This window comes from Varanus komodoensis, unplaced genomic scaffold (assembly GCF_004798865.1).
Source record: "Varanus komodoensis strain SLA01 unplaced genomic scaffold, ASM479886v1 scaffold50, whole genome shotgun sequence".
Taxonomy (NCBI): Eukaryota; Metazoa; Chordata; class Lepidosauria; order Squamata; family Varanidae; genus Varanus; species Varanus komodoensis.
Genome location: NW_025336088.1, coordinates 4915109 through 4935757, shown reverse-complemented (window position 1 = coordinate 4935757; position 20649 = coordinate 4915109). Strand labels below are relative to the sequence as shown.

The 20649-nt window shown below is 43.3% G+C and overlaps 1 protein-coding gene across 1 annotated transcript; it reads left to right on the top strand.

Annotated features, from left to right (window-relative positions):
• The first annotated feature begins 6207 nt into the window (after nucleotides 1-6207).
• On the top strand, nucleotides 6208-17490 carry LOC123031718 (keratin, type I cytoskeletal 10-like). The gene is made up of 6 exons (XM_044446965.1): nucleotides 6208-6387; nucleotides 8305-8387; nucleotides 9159-9315; nucleotides 14238-14399; nucleotides 15172-15297; nucleotides 17269-17490. Exons 1-6 carry the CDS (start codon nucleotides 6208-6210, stop codon nucleotides 17488-17490), a joined length of 930 nt encoding a protein of 309 aa, XP_044302900.1.
• Nucleotides 17491-20649: the final 3159 nt, after the last annotated feature.

Here is a 20649-nt window from a genome sequence, read left to right as displayed (position 1 = left end):
GACCTGTGTCCATCCAGATATTAATGAACCAAAGCTGCTTTCTTCCATGAGCACCAGCCAATGAAATCTGAAAGACTGCAGGATTTCCACTCTTGATCTAAATAAGTATCATTCATACATACTTGATAGCTCATCTATGAGCTATTCAACTCATGATGGACATGTGACTGGAAACATTGTATAGTGCTTGCTGGAACCAAGATGATGCTTGCTTTCCCACAAGCTTACCTGCACACTGTGTTTATAGCCAGCCTTTCCTCTTGTGAAGAATCCAAGGGTTCCTCACCTATCTCCATTTTACCCTTGCAACAACCCTGTGGGATAGGTTAGGCTGAGAGTAAATGACCGGCTCAGCATCACCAGTGAGCTTCACAGCCAAGTGGAAACCAGAGCCCAGATCTCCTGAGTCCAGCACATGTATCATGACTGGCTCTCTACTGATTAGCAATAACTACTTGTTTCACACAGCATGGTTTTCAAAATGACTCGCAATTCATAGCTTAGGACAGAACCAAAATGCAGGACAGAACAGCAGCAGCTGTCATTTTGGTTAAGTCTGCCCAAGCTTAGACAACATAGATATCTCGTTAGAGCCATGAAGGCACAACAAATGAGGTTCGCATACTGAATTCTGGCCATCCTAAATCTATTTATGGGACAGATTAAATGACACTTTTAATATCATCCAAACTGTGTTATAAGTCAGTTGGTTAAGCAAGCAGCTTGCTATAGTATTTTCTTAGCACATTTTTAATCTGAATCCCATATTATAACCACAATAAATCAATAATTTACTTAAGTAGGTACTGTGAAACTATAAAACTTTTCTCTTTTCTCTGTGTCCTGAGAATAACATGCATTAGATAAATATGTTTTTTCTTTACTATTTTCCAGCAGTTCTGCAGGTGGAAGTTTTCCTGGATCCAGAGGTTCAGGAATGAGAAATGTGGAAACCATTTCACAAAGCAGACCTCAAGGGTCAAGATCTACAGAACAAACATCAAGGAGAACAGCCTCTGTAGACACAAGATCTTGGAGCCAAGAACAATCCACCTCTCAAAGCAAAAGTTCTGGATCTGGAGAGCAAAAATATAGAGGTGCTGGATCTGGAGATGCAAGACTTAGTTTAGAAGGTTCCGGTGATGCAGGATCAAGGCATGGAGGTGCTAGCAGAGGTACTAAATGTTGTTCTTATTTTTCCGTGCTTCTAAAAACAAATTGATCTTGCTCATGATGTAAAGGACAAGATAGTGTGAATAAGGTGTTCAGTAACCACTCCAAAGGTATGTTGTATTTAAAAGGCATTGAAAATGTGGCATGGAAAATGCTGATTTACAAAAAAAATCATTTTAGAGGGATAAATATAGGAATAATAACATGAGCATATCCCAAAGCTTTCTGCAAATGCTTGTCCAGTAGAGAATTCAATACGACCACTGAAACTGCAGCTCCTCCGTTGCCCCGGCCCTCGGTGCTTTCCTAGTGCCATTTGCAGGGAGCAAGGGCGCACAGTGCCATTGCACCAATGAGGCAGAAACCACGGAGGTTGGGATCAGCAAGTGCATTCCCACTACCACACTGAAGGACCGTCTGCGTGCGGCCTCAGCAGCGCTGCGTAGGAAAGGGAGGCCCAGTTGTAATGCACATGGGATTCCTTTCAGAACAAAAGAAAAAATACGTGAGGGGCCATAAAGTTTACACCTTATAGATGCTTGCACGTTCTAGCTTCTAATCATTACATGAACACAGACAAAGCTAGTCTTTCCAGACTATAATTGTGATTGTAGGATACCTTGTGAATATGATTTCAGAGGAGAGTCAAGAAGGTCCATTTGACTTGGTCAAATTTTAAGCAGCCATTCTTTAATAGTATGTATAGAGGCATTCTTTCACTTTCCAGCCAGCAGAATTAGACAGAGTCAGCTAATTAAAAGAACTGTAAGAAATTGCTTGCAAATTACTTTAAAGACTTGGCTGAGTCAAATGTCAGGTCCTCTCCTGTCGTTTTGCAAAAGCTTTGAACTTTCTGTAGTCAAAACAGCTGAAGTTTAAGAAAAGTCCAGAAAACACTGTCAGATCTCTATTACTGGTCTTAACTTCCAGCATTTAAATGTAGTAATCCTTTATGTGATCTTTGAGAAGGATTTGGAGTGGGGCCATAGCTCAGCATTGCAGCATATACTAAGCATGCAAAAGGTAGCCAGTCCCTGGTATCCCCAAGGAGGACTGGGAAAGATTCCTTCTTGAAATGCTGGAAACCCTTTGCCCGTCATTGCAGAGTGAGGCCAGGCAACCTTTAGGGTCCAGGGGCCACAGCGCACCCCCAGTGACCATGCCCAAGAGAGACCCAGGCCAGAACCCCTCCCCTCCCCTTCTTGTGACATCACTGGCACTGTGGAGTCCTCTCTTTTTCCCATGCAAGGAGAGACACAAATCCCCATCCTCAGCCTACATGGAAAGTGGCTCTGTGCTATTTGCCCTCCTAAGGAAGATAAGATGTGCCTGGAGGAATCCCTCTGATCAGAGATGGCACTGGGGATTCGTCTTTCAGAGGCTTGGAATGTGCTCAGCCCTCCATGGGGCAGATTGGACTTATCCGCTGCCCAGGTTAGGCCTGTGGGCCAGAGACTGTCCTCCTCTGGTGTGGAATCTTCACCCTAGAACATACTGAGATAAATGGTCCATTGGTCTGTCTCAGTCACAGGCACCTTCCTATGTTCCGAAAGAGCACACGTTTTTCTATAAGGTTTATCATATGCTTAAATAAGAGTTCCATGCTCTGGCTCTGCATGCTTAAAAAGAATTGCAGTTCTCCTAAATGTCTGAATTTTCCCTCTGACACAGATCCACAAAAAAGAAGAGTGATCAAGACAATAGTGGAAGATAGAATTGGGGACCAAGTTATCTCAACTCATGTCCAGTCTGTGGAAGAAAAGCCAATTAAATAAGCAACTTCCAATCCCAGCTGGAAGTCTTTTAAGCATGCGATGGCAAACAGATGAAAAAGGCTATACAATGCTACAATTAGAATTCTCTTTCTTCCTGTGCTCCTTCCTTTCTATGCTGCATTTATGGGCAATTTGCTTCCATACTACCGAAGAGCAAAAGTGCTGGCTTCATTTTCTGCTGTTCCACAATAAACATTTTCCTTCTGTTGCAAATGAAATGATAGTTTTGGTCATGACATTTAATCTGAAATGGTTGTCCATCTACTGCCTATTTAGTTCACCTATGATTGCTAGTCATTGGGGTTATTTAATTCTTATTTTTTAATCTTTAATTGATATTATTTAATTTTTATTTCTATCCCATGTTTCTTCCACCATGAAACTCAAGGTGGCTACATGAGGTCCCCAGGTCATCTCCCCTCCAACCACTGATCAGACCTAAAACTGCTTAGCTTCAGCAAGGTGGCTGCTTCATCCATCTTCAGATCACAACCTGGGGTGGATGTTCTGTTCATTTGGTTTACATTTTAATGTGAATATAACAAATTAACACTTCCCAATCACACATGCAAACCAAACCACATTCCTGAATGTTGCCATGCAATTGCACATCAATAAATTAATGCAAAGATATGTATAACATGGGGAGTGAGCACAATATATGCCCAAAAGTCCTTGAGGCCAGTGCCTGTCACACTGCAAAAGCAAGGGGGTTTCAGAGGCGAGTAGCCACAACACAAAAGGTCCTCCCTCTGGTTGCCATCAGATGCACCAGCACAGGAGGCGAGACAACCACGGAGGTCTTGTTCCGTGGATCTCAGTAAATGGGTGGGTTGGTAGCTTATTCCCCAGTTATTTAGGACCTTATATATGTTAGGAAAAGTCCCTGAACCCAACTGGGTAATATGTGGGCTCTATACATCAAAATACTCAGTACATGAGAATACACAAAAGTGGAATCTACATATTTGCAATAAAATGGCGTCCTTAACTCAGTGCACGTGAAACCAAAACTTTGTCACCCACCTATTGTAAAACCACCCAACCCTGGTACCCTCCAGATGTGTTGAACTTTAGCTTCCATCATTCATGGTCATTGACTGGTTGTGACTGATAGGAACTGGAATGTGGCGGCATCTGGAAGGCATCAGGCTAAAGAAGATAAATGTGGTCCTCAGAGTATTCTCATGTATCACAAGCTCACATTCAACCTATCAGAAGCCATTCTAGTTTCATTACCAGTTGATTTCTCATTAACTAAGAGGGTGCTGGTGAGGATGGCCTTTCACTCCATAAAAATCAAGAATGGCATCATGTCTCAAACTGCAAATAGCCCCACATTTAAAGATGATCAGTGTTACTCACATCCAAAAACTCAGTGAAGTTCAACATTCTTGTCACAGCAAATGCACCTTCCTTGGACAGAAGATATAGAAGTTCCAGACTTCTGTATGGGAAAAGTATGAAGGGTCTTGGCACAGTGGCCAGACTCCCACTGGTTGCTCAGGCAGATCATGGCTGGCTTTTGCTCTTCATTAGAAGTATGGCAGGCATAGAAAAAGTCCTGAATCTGTTTTTATGAAATGCCTCATAAGTGGCTTAAGCTGAACATATGTGTCAGTCACAAGGTCGAATTCCGGACAGTCCAAAAGAACCCAATATTTCTGTTTCTGCCATGGGACCAGGGATGGAATGAAGAAAGAAGGCAAGAGCATAAGAAGAGCCATGCTGGATCAGACCAAGCATCCATCTGTGAACAGCATTCTGTTCCACAGCAGCCAAGCGACTGTCCAGAGGATCCCACAAGCAGGGCAGGAGTACCACAGCCCCCTCCTGCCCAACATATACCTCATTTTAATATTCCGATGAACTTTTCACAGGGTATAGGGAAACTGACTTCTCTCAGCTCTCATATTGTCTGTAGTGCCTGATCCCGCCTCATCTTGGTTGCTAAGCAGAATCAGGCCTGGTTGAAATCTGGATGGGAGACTTAATTTTGTAAACCTCCTAGAGAGCTTCAGCTACGACTGGTATGGGAATGCAATGAATAACAACAACAAAATAAGCAAATCTGAATTATTTGTATCCTAACACCCTATATCTACCCAAACTTTCTGGCTGACTGTTGTCAGCCAGTTAACCCTAAATTGTCTCCTTTATTTTTCATGAGATCACCGAAGTCTTCAAGATGACATGATTCAATGGAAGTGATATCCGCACTTGCTTGATACTCCTTCATTCCTGAAGCACTGTTTAAATTTCTCAAGTGTTCCCACTGTCATTAAGCCAGCTGTTGAAATACCTTATGTTTGTTGAAATCCTGACAATGAGGAAGCAGCAGCAGCCGCAAAAGCTTCAGGAAATAAAATTAACCTCTTGCTGATTCAAGTTTGGCATTATAGCAAAGTGCTTAGAGGAATACTAAGAAAATAATGCCCCCACATAAGACGGACAGCCTACATGGCGCTTTTGCAGAGATGCAAGCCACACAGATCTTTGCACCACCCAGGCTGAGGAAATAACAATAAATGGGAACTATACTTAAAAGCAGTTTTTCACACCCTTCTGTCACAAAAGAATCTGTGTTGCAAGTGCAAGTGCAAAGGAACAGGAATGCAAGGAATTATGTTTCTAGTGTTGTGCTAAAAAAACAAATGATGATGGGACAGACTTGGGAGGAATCACTCAACCTTGCCGAAAAGATAATGAAAGTGTTGGCCTGGTGAAATCCACCCATTCTCCATCTTGGGGGGGAAAGTCACAAATGGCCCAAGGGGAAATGAACAAGACGGAGTCCTGGGGTTGGTTATTAGCATCCATCAATCATGCATGTTTGAAATGATAAATTCTCCAAACAAACAGTGCAGCTATGAAAAGATGTTCCGAAGAAAGCACACGCCCTTAGAAAATCGGCTTATAAAAGCTTGAGATAGCTGTTGTGGTTCCAGCTCTCTTTGGGTGACAGTTTTGCTTTTGCATCCTCCCTTGAAACTTCCTTGAGATCATGTCTTACTTCAGCCGTGGATTTAGGCAGGTTCCCTCTTCCTGCAGTGGGGGGGCATCCATGAAACTTTCTAGCTGTGGTGTGCATGGTCTGGGTGGAGGGTCCACTGCAGGGAGCTTTGGTAGTGGGGCCACCTGGGGTGCTGGATCAGGATGGGGTAGCTTTGGAGGTGGGACTGGGGGTTGCTTCCATAACTTTGGTTCTGGCCCTGCCGGCGGTGATGGTGGACTTCTCTCTGGTGGGGAAAAAGAAACCATGCAGAACCTAAATGACCGTTTGGCTTCCTACCTGGCTAAAGTGCGTGCTTTGGAGGAGGCAAATGGCGATCTTGAATTAAAAATCAGAAACTGGCATGAGAAACATGCACCCCGCACTGACGGGGGACTCCATGACTACAGCAAATATTACGCCTCCATGGATGACCTGCGAAATAAGGTAAGCCAATGATCTTGAAAAAGGTTTTGAAAAAACGAGGATGTAATTGTAACGTCAAGTTATTAACAGTCTTTATACTACAGAATGATACTGGATATAACATGAAAAGTCATTAAAAAGGCAGTGATTGTATCCAGTAATGCAAAATATATGAGATAATTTCTAAAGACTGTGAAATTCAGCTGGACCTTTTCATAAGTCCCGCTAAGCAGGAAAGGAATCTGGGTGTTCCGATCAGTCCCAACTTGGGATTCATCACATTCCAAGCCTGTATAGATGAAAGATTGCCTGGGGGTGAGGCACTGGAAACTGCATGTGAACTGGAGCTCCCCAGACATCTGATTCCACATGCCACCAAAATTATTTTAGAAGAAAAGTTGGTCACACTGTATTAAAAGTGGTCCTATGAATGAGCTCTAAGGATGCCTCTCTCCCTCATGTGGCTTGTTCCAAAGGGCACCCAGATCTGCAGTGTTTTGAGCAGAAAATTATTCATGAATTAAGCAGCTAATGTAGTTTGTCCCTGCCCCATCCCATCCCATAACCTGTCACAACTTGGGGGTTGTTAGCCCACAGAGTGCCTTGTCCCTCATTAAACAGAGACAAGCTTTGGCCTGATCGGTTCGGGCAGACTTCATAGCATTGCCCTGTCCTTTCCCCTCTGTGATCTTTAATTAGAAGAATCTCCTCCTCATTCCCAGCACTCATCCTTGGAAAATCCCCTCTCCATGAAAGTCAGGAGAGAAGAAACAGGGTGCATTTCAAATGCCTCCTGAAAATGCACCTGTTCACCTGGGCTTTTTCTGGCTTGCAATGACGTTAATCACACTGTTCCATCTTAGTACTTCTTGCATTGCTCTGTACTACTATTGGAATTGTTTTTAATATCATACTTTCAATGTAATTTGTTATATATATGTGAACTGCTTGGGGATTTTATTATGTTAAGTGGTATAGACCTATCAAAGAAGAGGAAGAGGAAAAGTGCCTTTGCACTAATCACCCACTGTAGATTTCCCGCAGTCTGCCAACTCCTTGGGCTTCCTCCTGTGCTCTGTGGGAAGCAAATTGCAGACTGTGTCCCAAGCCTCAAGGGGCTTCGGAAATGCTAAAAGCGGACCTCCCCCTGCTTTTTAAAGAGGATTCATGGGGTAAAGGTAGGGGTGCACGTTTGCTCTTTCCCAAGCCCTTGGAGGCTCTGAAAAGGCAACAATGTGCTCCCCCATGGAGACTCAAGGGGGGAAAGGAGAAAGAAGGGATCTTGTTGCAACTGGGGACTACCAAAAAAGAGTAAACAGGAATCTTCTCCTTTCTCACAGGGGAACTGCTCCACCCCCTGATCATTTTGCTTGCCTTTTTCAGTAATTTTCCAGCTCCCAATTTACATTCTGGTATTTTAAGAGATTGTACTATAGATCTGTATGAGGGCAGGATGGTATTGGCAACTTTACTATTAGTTCCTTTCCTAATTATGCCTAATATGGAGTTGCATTTTTCACAATCACTGCACACACCAGGTTGACATTTTTATCAAGCTGTCCAGCACAGCACTGAGCCAGTACATTATTCATATTCCTACGAATATCTAGTTAACATTTGGCATATCTAGTTAATGGATCCCAGGATTGGAAAAGATTTGAACTGGACCATTTCCAGCAGCACTTTCATGATTAAAGTAATGTGCAATTTGAGCCTTATGAGCCTGATTTGCTTTCTTGTTACATTAAGAAAACAAACCATAGAACAATCTTTGGTAACAATTACTAGTACACATCAGTATATAAACAAATGTTGCTTTTTCTCTGAGCCAATTTCATTCCATTCATAAAATGTGTCCTAATGAAGTCCTAGTGAATTTGCTAAGCATTTCATATTTCAATGTTCCCTCCTTCCTCTATTCCCCCCACCCCAATGTAGATTATTGCTGCAAATGTTAATAATGCCACAGTTACACTGCAGATAGACAATGCCAGGCTAGCTGCTGACGACTTCAAAATGAAGTAAGTTCTTTTAATCTAAGCGGAGTACACTTAACTTGATCCGGGGATACTGACTGTGTTCACATGTAATAGAGGTATCCACTGGCAGTTCAGTGGTTAATTAACCCACAAACTGAGGGGATGCCTGCCCACTGTGCAAGCAGCTTCCGCTTGCCCAGAACTACTCAAGAGTAGTTCCATCCTGTCTGTGGGGTGTGAGTTACATAACCCCAAGCTAAGACAAGAAACAAACATGGATGAACTAGAGGTTGTTCAATCTACAAATAATCTCTGGTGCTCAAATTTGGATGCCACAGAAACAGCCTGTGAAAGTTGCATTGATATGCTGTTCCAGGGAACTGGAGGTAGCTCTACGTGTGGGTTATTAACCCACAATTTGCGGTGGGACACCACTGTTGTATCACAACAGGATCACGGACGAAAGCCAGAACAAGGACTAGGTGAGGGTGCTAGCAATCAAGGCATTTTGTACACCTATTGTTGGGTGGTAACTGGTAAGAACAAGAGAGAAAACACTGGGAAAATATGGGAGCATTGCAAAAGAAGATGACGCACCAACATACAACACCCTGTAAAATTTGAAGAAAGGCCATTGTGTGAGAAAAGCTTCATCTGGAAGCACGCCTAGACTTCTCAAGCAAGGACAATCAAAGGTCCTTCGGGTAACCTTGCTGGCTGGGAAATGTTGGGAGAGATAAGAAGTTTTCCTGTCTAAACATGCATAGGATTGAAGCTTTAAGCACTGTTCACAAAATGTACTTTTTTTTTAAGATATGAAAATGAGCTGTTCCTTCGCCAGAATGTGGAGGCAGACATAAATGGTCTTCGTCAAGTTCTGGATGAACTGACTCTATCCAAGAGCGACCTAGAAATGCAGATCGAAAGCCTGACGGAAGAACGGGCTTTCCTCAAGAAGAACCACGAAGAGGTAAGAGGTCAGCCATTTTGTGGACACCAGTTACACTACCCTGTTAAATTATCACAGATTAACTCTTTCTGGTACGTTGAAACTTCGAATTTAAGAAACATTCTATTCCTTCATTCAGGAGTTTCACCAAGGACAAACTTCCTCAACAAGGCTAGCAGTCACTAGAAAAAGTCTTACCGTTAGGCAGAGCGAAGCAGCAACCTCAAGCAGGGAAGGAGGCAGCCTTTATCCTTGAACCCGTGACCTTCTCCATCCTCCTGAGCCACCCGTCAGTGCTTTCTTGTTGCTGGCTAAGGTTGGCTGACTGAGTAAAGAGGCAAAGAGGTGGCCAGCCCTGGCCACACACTCCAGCACGCTTCACAGGCTTACCTGCTTCAGGCTGCTGGCAGGACACACAGCAGTGCTGCTGAACTGTGGCATCTGCCTGAGCAGGCAGCAGGCAGGAACCCAGGTGAGGTGGATACTGCTAGCTGCACCCGCACAGTGCTGTGAGCAGAGCTCTGTGGGCCACATGGCCTCCCCACTCAGTAGCCGTCAGATGTGGCAGAGGCCGCGGACCGAGTCACTGTGCCAAAGAAAGATTCTGCTGCCAGCACGGAGTGGTTGGTATTTGCTACAGTTGGCAAACAAGTCAAAATACTAGCATAGATCAAGAGTTAAAGGAGGACACACCGTATCTGGGACAATTAGAGCACAATCCTATGGTCTCCTGGCATCAACGGGGGGACCAAAGGATTTTTTCTGCGTCCATGCAGAAAGATCCTCTGACTCAGCAGTCAGATTCTGAAGATCAGGACCCCGCACTCCTCCTTGCTACTGGGCCTGGGGTGGGAGGACTGGGCTGAGGGTGGGGCAGGGAGAAGGCTGGGGCCGCCGAGTTCCATTGATTGCGACTGGCACCCCACCTGCCTTTCCTCCTCCTCCTTGGCCCTAAATCTAAGCAGCTGAAAGCCATCTAAGTAAAATGCAGAGCACAAGACACAGCAGTGATACGGCACCCTGCATTTGATGCTCGTAGGCTTCCAACAACAGGAGTATACCTTCCACTGCATGCAACAGCACCAAGGGGAAGTATTACAACCCTTTCACTAATTATGTCATATAGGGTATTATTATTATTATTAGAACTTTTCTATGCCGCCCCTTGCCGAAGCCTCGGGGCGGCTTACAACACAATAAAATACAATACAAAAATAGCAATATAAAATTAAAATTAATAATATAAAATAAATAAAAATATAAATGATATAAAAGGAGTTAGAAAAGTTATAAAAGAAAAGAAAAGAAGTCGCCCTGGCTAGATAAATAAGTAAATATTGTTAACAATTAAAATGACGTTTAAATAAAAAGGTCTTCACCTGGCGCCGAAAAACAAATAACGATGGCGCCAGGCGGACCTCTCTGGGGAGCATATTCCATAGATTGGGCGCCACCGCAGAGAAAGCCTTCCTCCGAGTACCTACCCTCCTAATTTCTTTCACGGAGGGTTCCCGGAGAAGGGCCTCTCCCGCAGATCTCAAGGGGCGGTCGGGCATATATGGATGTAAGGTAACCAGGTCCCCAGCCATTTAGGGCTTTATAGGTCATAACCAACACCTTGAATTGGGCCCGGACTTCAATGGGAAGCCAGTGAAGCTGTCGGAAGACTGGAGTCATGTGAACATAACGCCCAGTCCCTGTCAGCAGCCTGGCAGCTCTATTCTGAACCAATTGAAGTATCCGGACCGTCTTAAAGGGCAGCCCCACGTAGAGCGTGTTACAGAAGTCAAGGCGGGAAGTCACCAGCGCGTGTGTCACCGTCACCAGGCAGTCGTACTCCAGGTAGGAGCGCAGCTAATTAATCAGCCGAAGCTGAAGGAAAGCGCTCCTCGCCATCATTGTCACCTGAGCTTCCAATGAAAGCTCTGGGTCGAGGAGTACTCCTAAGCTGCGGACCTTGTCCCTAAGTGGGAGTGCAACCCCATTCAGGGCGAGGTCAAATCCACCCTCTCCGAAGCCCGATCCGCCAACCAACAGGACCTCCGTCTTGTCTGGATTGAGCTTCAGTTTATTGGCTCTCATCCAGCCCATTACCTCGGCCAAGCACCGGTTCAGCACAGCCACTGCCTCACCTGGATTAGTGGAAAATGAGAGGTAGAGCTGGGTATCATCAGCTTACTGATGATTCCTTAGCCCACACCTCCTGATAACCTCTCCCAGCGATTTAATATAGATGTTAAACAGCAAAGGGGACAAAATGGACCCCTGTGGTACTCCATGGCATAGCTGCCATGGCGCAGAGCCATAGTCCCCCAGCACTACCTTCTGGAATCGGCCGTTGAGATAGGAACGGAACCACTGCAAAGCCATGCCTCCAACCACCAATCCCGCTAGCCTATCCAGAAGGATACCATGGTCGATGGTATCGAAAGCCGCTGAGAGGTCCAGGAGAACCAACAGGGATGCACTCCCCCTGTCCTTCTCCCTGCACAGGTCATCGTACAGGGCGACCAAGGCAGATTCAGTACCGTACCCGGGTCTGAAGCCGGACTGAAATGGGTCCAGATAATCAGTTTCATCCAAGAGTGCTTTATATCACCATCATTTCACCTCATTCTACAGTTTTTTACTTAAGGTCCAGATGTCATCTTCCACTTGTAATTCTCCCACATTTACCCACTTCTTCTCTATTTTTTTCTTTCTAATTTGCCACAGAGAATCCACTAAGGGTGCAATCCTGTGGCCTCCTGGCATTTGTCTGCAGGGCCACAGGATGATTCAGCACCTGAGCTCTAAGATCCTGCAGAAGGACCTGGGCTGGCTTCCAAGGCCACAAATGCAACTTGGAGGAGAGAAATAGGGCATGTCCTGGGGATCCCCCTGCCCAGCATTTTATCTAGATGGCCAAAATCAGTTGGCTAGATAAAAATCTAGGCAGAAGGTGTGCCAGGGCCAGGGGTGTGCACGCATCAAGAGTCAAGGTGATGGAACTGTGCCCTTGGGGGGTGGGCGGGGAAGGCAAAGGACTTCTAAAGATGAGCTCTTTCAGGAAGCACCCACACTTTCCATGGCATCATGGAAAAAAATTCTTCTTTTTGTTTCCTTGCTTTCAAAAGGAAAGTAATGCTGTTGCTCATGGCTGATCTCCAGATGTGCTGGACTACAACTCCCATCATGGATGGTCATAAAGGTGGAGGATGATGGGAGTTGTAGTCCAGCACATCTGGAGGGTGCCATGTTGCCACGGTCTGTCCATGGGCATCTGTTGCCCTTTGTGTGCACTCTGTCGCACAATGGCAAGGAATCGGAGAAGTATCTTGTTTAACAAGGCCCAGAGATACAGAACATAGACTGTTGCCTCCAGAGGGGAAATGTTATTATCTTGAAGGCGCACAGGCAGTGAAATCAAATCAAAAGAAACCATTCCCATGAAAAGCTTAATAGTTAGAATGGAACAAAAAGCCCCTGCTCCTATCCAGAAATGGATCTGCATTCATGCATCCATTACACTGAATTCCTATTACTTCAAAAGAAAATGTCATGATCCAATACCAGTGGTATTTAACATTGTAGAAAGCCTATGAAATATTATATTCCTAATGATTAAGATGAAGAGAAGTGAGGAGAGGGGGGAATACAGGATTTCCACAGTCCTTAAGATGCACAAAGGCAGTACATTCAGCCAGATTAAGAGAACTGTGAACAAAATACAATCATCCATTAACATCAGCAAGTGAAATGAACCTGTTTGCATAATGCCTCAGCCATACAGGCTTAAAGCAAAGTGATTCATCTAGTTAACAGGTCCTGACTTATCCCTCGAAGAGATTGATTTCACATACTCTCGTGGAGACGGAAAATCACAGGACTGCAAATGTCGGGAATTATGACCCTTTGGATCAATAGAACATATAGAAAAGCAGAGAAGGAAAAAAAAGGGGGACTCTGGTATAAAAGCCATGCCTTTACTTACTCCTGCAAAGACATGGAAGAAGCTTCAGTAATGTGCCAGCTTAAATGTCTCATGTAGAAAATCCCTGGCTATATGTCTCCTATTCTTAAACATAAAACCTTTAAAAATCAGCAAAAATTGCAATTTCAAGTATATTGGATGTCCCAAGATCTTTTTGATTAGGGCTTAATTAAATCCGCCAGTTGCTGGAGGAGCAAGGCTGCTGATGTTTCTCTTCTTCGTATGCTTTGGCAATGCCCAACGGCAGCTCCCTTTTGGAAGGAAGTAATAATCAGATAAATCTGGTGATGGAAAGTTCTCTAGTATGCAAGGATACACATGTTCCTTTGAATTACCTACCCATCTTTTAGAATTTAAGACAAGGTCAGTGTAAAGGGATTTCCTGTACCTTCACAGCTAAAAGACTGATACTACAACATCAGAAGATACATAGCTGCCTGCAATAACACAATAGAGTTAACAGAAAATTTAATGAAACTTTCAATTTTTGAACAAGTGGCTTTAGGTATAATTTACAAATGGATAAATAGATATATTAAAATTTGGAGTGCTTTTCCTGTGGTTTACACATAGCTGTTTTTAACAGTGGTAGTATATTCTGTTATATACTAACATATGGAGATATATTAATGTAATAAGTGCTATGGGTCTTTTAATTCAAAAACCTTAAAACAGAGAAATCCTTTGAAATGAGGACTAACCACTGTGAATATCCTTCTTTGAGATGGAGAAACACCCATCCAAGTTATTTACCTGTGGCTTCTTTTACAGTACGAACTATAGTGTAGTTGTATTTGCAATAATGCAAGCATATACAGTTGTATATTTAATAATGCAAACATGTTATGTAAATCAAGTCAATCTGACAACATGCAGAAAATATAAAAACTGATTCCAGCAATCCTTGTAAAACTGCCAGTGTGCCTTTTTCTTACTTATTTTGTTCTCTGCCTCCCTTTCCCCTACACAGGAAATAAAAAGTTTGCAAGGCACAACTTCTGGGGGTGTTAATGTTGAAATTAATGCTGCCCCGGGAATTGACCTGACCATGCTTTTGAACAAGATGAGAGCAGAATATGAGGCTCTGACAGAGCAAAATCGCCAAGACGCTGCAAATTGGTTCAATGAAAAGGTAAAAATGCAGTGGTGTGTCTAGAACTTTGCAAGCAAAGTACCATGTCCAACACCAGCCTTGAGTTTTTAAAATGATATCTACTGACTTTCATTAGTCCAGCAATCTCATTTTCCTCTTTGTGAAATGCAATTTTATGACCCCGTCTTCTGCCAATGCATTCCCATCTCTCTAGTATCACTGTTAGAATCCATTATTCTTCCGTTGCTGCTGCTGTTGCTTTTTTTATAATAGAGCCTACAGCTCCTGTTTGACAGAGAAATACCGAGACAGCCCTCATCAATGTCAAGTTCAAAGTGTTTTGCTCCATTAGCCCTTCATAGATAGTTTTATCTGGCAGTGTTTTAGCTGCTGTTGTTTTAGTTGTTTAATCTACTGGCTTATTTTTTTAAGGTTTGCATTGCTTTATACATTCTTATTCTTTGCTGTTGAAAGATGCACCCTAACAAGCAGGACATACGTATATTTATAAAAGATGTACCAGTAAGGGATACTCACGTGCAAAATATCAAAAAGACTCCTGAGCTTTGACGGCCCTTCCAGATGGTGCTGGGCACTAAGAACCTGGTGCCCATAAGAAGGGATCACAAGTCCCTGACAAGCCTTGAATATCTGCAGAGGGCCATACTCTTCCTCTTGCCATTATGGGGGTGTCCATCTATTATGAACTTAGGAGCTTCACTTTTATGAACAGGGTAGAGATCATACATTTCAGCTATATCTGAATCTTGTGCATATGATTCAATTAAAATCTGCTATCCAATTCCTGCAGAGTAAAGAATTGAATATGACAATCAGTGTGAGTACCAAGGAGACCAACACCAACAAGAATGAGATCGCTGAACTGAGACGCACCCTTCAGGGTTTGGAGATAGACCTGAAAACTCAACTTAGTTTGGTATGGACAGAGACCTCGGCCAGAGAAAATGCTTGGATTTGAAAAATTAACCCAAACTCCCCCTCCCATCATAAACTCTTATATTCTGTAAAGAGTAGTTAAATCAGACACAGCATACCATTTGCTAAAGCCCCTCCTCCAGATCTTGGTCAGATGTAAAATCCCCTGAATCCCCTTCATAATTTGCATACACATTCAAAAGCTGAAAAAGTTTCAGGCTAGCTGAAAGAATCAGTGACCCCTGGAAACATCAAATGCTATCTATATATCATGCTGGACTAGACCTAATGGACATGCGTTGCTAGACAGCTGATTGCAGGTGAACATTAGGAAAAGCTTCGGGACAGCAAGGCTATGTGAACAAGGCAACAACACGGTTCCCTGGAGGGGTGTGGGGCTCCTCCTTACTGCAGAACTTTATGCAAAGGCTAAGGGGATGGTCCAGCTCTGGACTTCCTGCACTGAGCCAAGGCTTAAAATGGTTTAGGCTTCCCCAACATGACGCCCTCCAGATGCTTTGAATGTCAACTCCCATTGGAGGGCAGCAATATGGAGGAAAGCTGGCCTACACAAACCCCTTCCAAGCCTCTCATTCATCAAAAGCTGCTAGAATTGGGTTGTGCTGGCTAGGGATGCTGGGGATTGTAGTCCAACAGTTCTGGAGTCCACCAGCTTGAGAGAAGACTGGTCAAAAGTTTGACTAGACATCAAAGTGGTATGCTAAACCTAAAGGTTTAGACATACCCAGTGGAATTCTGGTCTTGCTTTTCTTTGCACAGCAGATTCACATTCCATAACAAAATCGAAGCAAGCTTTGAAAAACCACCCTCCCTTCTGCCCTTTGTCCAGGAAAGTGCTGTTTGCAGTAAGCAGTAAACTCCTGAGCACACATAAACCAGGGAGGGAGTTTGCAGCAATAAACTGGGGCAGACATGTCCTGGACTAGGGCCACATCTTGAACTAGGGCCCTGCAGCTGCTTTTCCTTCAAAAGAAGAGTGGCTTGTTTTAAGCTTGCTTTTATAAAAGTGAATAAAACCGTTGCTGGGCCCCTTGTGAGAAATTCATGGCCAAATGAGCTTGAGTTCTGAGGTTCTTCATATCCCTGGGCACTGTATATGCCAGACCTTGTTTCCACATAGGAGGAATGCAACAATCTATATAATCTAGCAATCCATTCTTCACTGGGCCCACCAGGATCCCATCTGTGGGAAATCCACAGAGCAGTCACTTGTACATTGCCATAAAGAGGGTGCAGATCTGTGCATGCTGGTTTATTCCTATTAATGCATATTTTGAGAGAGTTGCTATAATTTTAATGGAAATAGAACATATTTTGCCACAGAAGGGAAAGCTGCAGCCAGCCCACGGCCTGGATATGAACGGTTGATGGGAACTTCAAGCCCCCTGCTGGCTCTACCCTTCTTATGGTTCTTTAAACTGGGCTTGAACCAGCGGCTTCAAGCAGAGGCCACCTCCAAACACAGGATGGTCTCCTGTCAAGTGCATCAGGGTAGGAAAGGCGGACCTGGAGCTTCAACACTCAAATTTACCTTCTGGAGCTCAGTGCAGAAGGCGTACACCTAAACTAAAAAAAGCTCTAACCTAGGAAGTTACCCCATGTTTTCTTCTTCTGGTTACTCTGAGCTTTCTTCACAACAATAGTATGATTTGGAGGTGAGGAGTAATCTTGTTGTGACTAGCTCTAAATAAACCCTTCCTGAGCTTCCATGGATCACTCAGAGATCTAGCAATAGATGAAGCTTTCCCTTCTGCCACCTCTCAAACAGAGCACAGTTTTCTGTGAATCAGGGCGCAATGCTGCTCTGTTCAAGAAAGGTAGCATGGATAAGTGTCTCAGATAACCTGGGATTCCTTGGTGATTGTCCATCCAGGATATTCTAGGTTAGCAACCTTTTGAGATCTTGAATGTGTAGAAACCGTGTTAAGATCGCATGCCTGCACTTTGTCAGAGGCATTCGCTCGAAGGCACGCTGGCAGAGACGGAAGGCCGCTACTGCGCCCAACTCTCCCAAATGCAAGGGCTGATCAGCAACATGGAGACGCAAGTACAGCAGATCAGGGAGGACATGGAGTGCCAGAATGCAGACTACAGGAAACTCCTGGACATCAAGATCCGCCTGGAGAATGAGATCGAGACCTATCGGAGCCTGATTGATGGAGAGGCAAGGTAGGCTGCATCTTCTTTTTGCAGGAGTCACTTCTTTTTTAAAACCTGATTTCAAAATGAAATAAAGGTTTTCCTTACAGCAGGTTTCAAGTTGCCCAGAGTCATAAATAATACAAATGTTTGTATATCAGATGTTCCATAAGCCAGTATAAATATACAAAGCACACTAGCATAACTGCTTTATGATGTCAGGGCAGAATGCCACGTTATCTGTAAGCAAGCACATTCCTTCGTACAACTGTTCGGCTCAACCAGCACTAACAGAGCTGCATGCAGAGACAAAGACTCCGGAGGCTACGGAGATTGCCTGGTATGATTCTTATCATACCAGGCAATCAGAAAGGTGCTAGTTTTAACTCTCAGATTTCTTGTCTATCAGAAAGGTGCAAAATAATTCCTTAAAGTCACATTTGTTCTAGGAATGGAATTGGAGAATCAGAGTGGTTAGAGATGGTCAAAATTCTTTTACCTTCACCTCTGAGTTCAGTTCCTCTCATTCCCATTCCTAAATTTCTTTCTTTTCGTGAATCCAAAAACTGCACATTTCAGTGTGAGTTTTTAAAGTGTGCTCCTAAAATGCACACTTTACCCACATAGACTACAGTATGAATGTGCAATTTTTAAAATGATACTGTATAATGATGATCAGGAATTCTGGGAGCTCTTTGGAACATTGTGCTCCAATTTGTGATTGTGTTCATGTTTGGGATTGTGAATGGGGCAAGCCTGAAACAAAAAAACAAAAACAAACCTAAACCAAATTCTCATAGATTGTTAATTTTTCCCCATAGAGGCGCAAAGCAGGGGCACACAGCTACTTTAACTCCCGGTTGACTAAGAGTTTGAAAGAGCTGGAAAGAGAATCACAATCTCATTAAATATCCTCCTCCTCGATGTATTTGTTCTTTACAAGGCTGCAAGCAACTTCCAACAATATCAGGACCATTTACACAACAAAATATAGCATTTAAAAATAACAAAGTTACAAGAGAGGAGGAAGTTTAAACAATTCAATAATAACTAAACTGAGGTCAAAAATATTGAATGTTGTGACCAAAACTTTTATGAAGTGGCTTTTGGAACTTCAACAGATGAAAATGAAATTCCTTGCCTGCTTTATCCTTTGGTGTAGTTACAACTTGCAAAGCAATCCTATGTCTGTCCTACTGAATTCAACATACTCCCAGATAAGTGTACATAGGACTGCAGCCTTTTCTTTCTAAGACCTTTCTAATTTAGTGCTGTCTTCCCTGTCCCTTATTATAAAATAATGTAATGTGCCAGATAATGATTCTGTACCTGGTATGTATTTCTGAGGTCTCAGATTCGACGCCTTAGTACCTCCTCAAGCGGCCTCAAGAACTTCACAAGAGGTTTTTAATTCCTGGAGATCAAAGGGTGCACTGCTTGTGGGATCAGCTCTAAAGATCCCTGTGACTAAAGATGTCTTCCAATGATGCTTTCATGAGGTTGGGGGACGGAAATTTGAGGTACAATACTATGGGCATTCTGCAGTATACATTTCTGAGATACTTGGCTGTTCCCCTAGGAACACCAGTGGCATCACTTAAGGGGAATGGTCAGTCCTTGCTGTATTTAGTGCAGAAGCTGTAAATGCCAAATGCTAAACGAAAGGCTACTAGTGTGGGAGAAAGTCATCTCCCTAAGCTACATTAACAGGAAGCAGCAATGGGACTGATGGTTCCTGAGTTGCATCTTGTCATGATACTTTTGAAAAAGAGAACTATCTAAACATCTTGTTTTTCTTTAATGAACTGGATGCTGGTTCTGACTTTGACTGCATCCATTCGCAGAATCTTTTACAGTTTAAGCCTGTTTAAAATAACCCATAACCAACAACAACACCTGTGTGATATAAGCATTTTGCCCTCTGGATGGCCTTTATGGATCCTTTATGGTGCTTTCTGTTCTACAGTGTCACCAGCATGATCAACTTAGTCATAGATTCTTGGGGTACTTGAAGTATCAGAGATGCTATTTGCTGAAAGTAACACAATTGTCACATGCAGAATGGCCTTTTTTTACCATAGTCACAAGAAAGTTATTTGGCTGAGTCAGCAGTCAACTCTGGAGCTGCATTAATTTTAAAATTCCATTTGCCTGGAATATCATGGACACAATTCTGTGTTTAGGTGTTATGGCTATAATTTATTTCATGTAGGGACTAGGTGCTACATGAAATAAGTATTTTGGACTGGTTTGCTATTATTAACAATGTTGGAAATGGAACTAAGCCAGAATAACCAGAACAAACCCATGGCCTCTTACAGTGAGTCTGGAACAAGAGACAGCAGAAGACCAGGATCACGAAATCTGGGTTCTGGAACAGGTTCTGGATTAAGAGGTTCAGGATCTGGCAATGGAGATACTAGCAGAGAATCCAGTTCCAGAGGAACTGCAGCTACAAGCACCAATTCCACATTCAGAGAGAAAGGTAAATATCATTGATGGAGCTTACGGGCTGATTCTGATGCTCCATGGATTCCCCCACTTCCCATTCAATCAAAGCACAGAAGAAAGACAAGAATGGATGTCATCTGTACATCTTCCTTGTGAACAGGATTCAATAGGAAAGATGTACAGAAGTTCATTGTAAACATCCAAGTCCTGGTACCTGGCACACATTCCGAGACAACTTTGACAACTCATCAAACTATCTGCAGGCAAGAATGGTCAAAGCTGTCAGTTTCATTTCTGCTGCATTTGAGTTTGTCAAGGCTGAGTTCTTCCCTTCTAAAACACAAAAAATGCAAATGTCAGTAAATTCTTATCAAAAAGTAACTGAAACAAAATCCGTGCCTCTCTGTATGAGCCAAACTCAGTAGGTACAACTATTTGCAGCATGGAGAGCCACATTGTTTCTGCCTGCTGGTCGGAAAGAGAGGGATTCAGACCCAAAGTTTTAGAAGCTAAGACCACAAAGTCCTGGGACTAGGTGGGGGCATTCTGGCAAATTCTTATCAAGAAGGACCTGATAAGAAATCCCTACTCATCCTTGATGTGAGCCATCTCAAGGTGTGCACAGGTGCTGCAAACTACAAATTGGACAATGCTGTGTTTGCATGGAAAGCATCACATCGTTTCTAATTTCTTCCGCCTGCAGTCCTGTTGTATGGTATTTATTTATTGCATTTAGAAGGCA

What these genes read in the sequence shown, in the direction of transcription:
- LOC123031718 (XM_044446965.1), top strand. Translation starts at nt 6,208, where the DNA reads ATGCAGAACCTAAATGACCGTTTGGCTTCCTACCTGGCTAAAGTGCGT. An exon ending in TCAAGAAGAACCACGAAGAG is followed by an intron (nt 9,316 to 14,237) that starts GTAAGAGGTCAG and finishes TCCCCTACACAG; the next exon opens with GAAATAAAAAGTTTGCAAGG. An exon ending in CAAATTGGTTCAATGAAAAG is followed by an intron (nt 14,400 to 15,171) that starts GTAAAAATGCAG and finishes CAATTCCTGCAG; the next exon opens with AGTAAAGAATTGAATATGAC.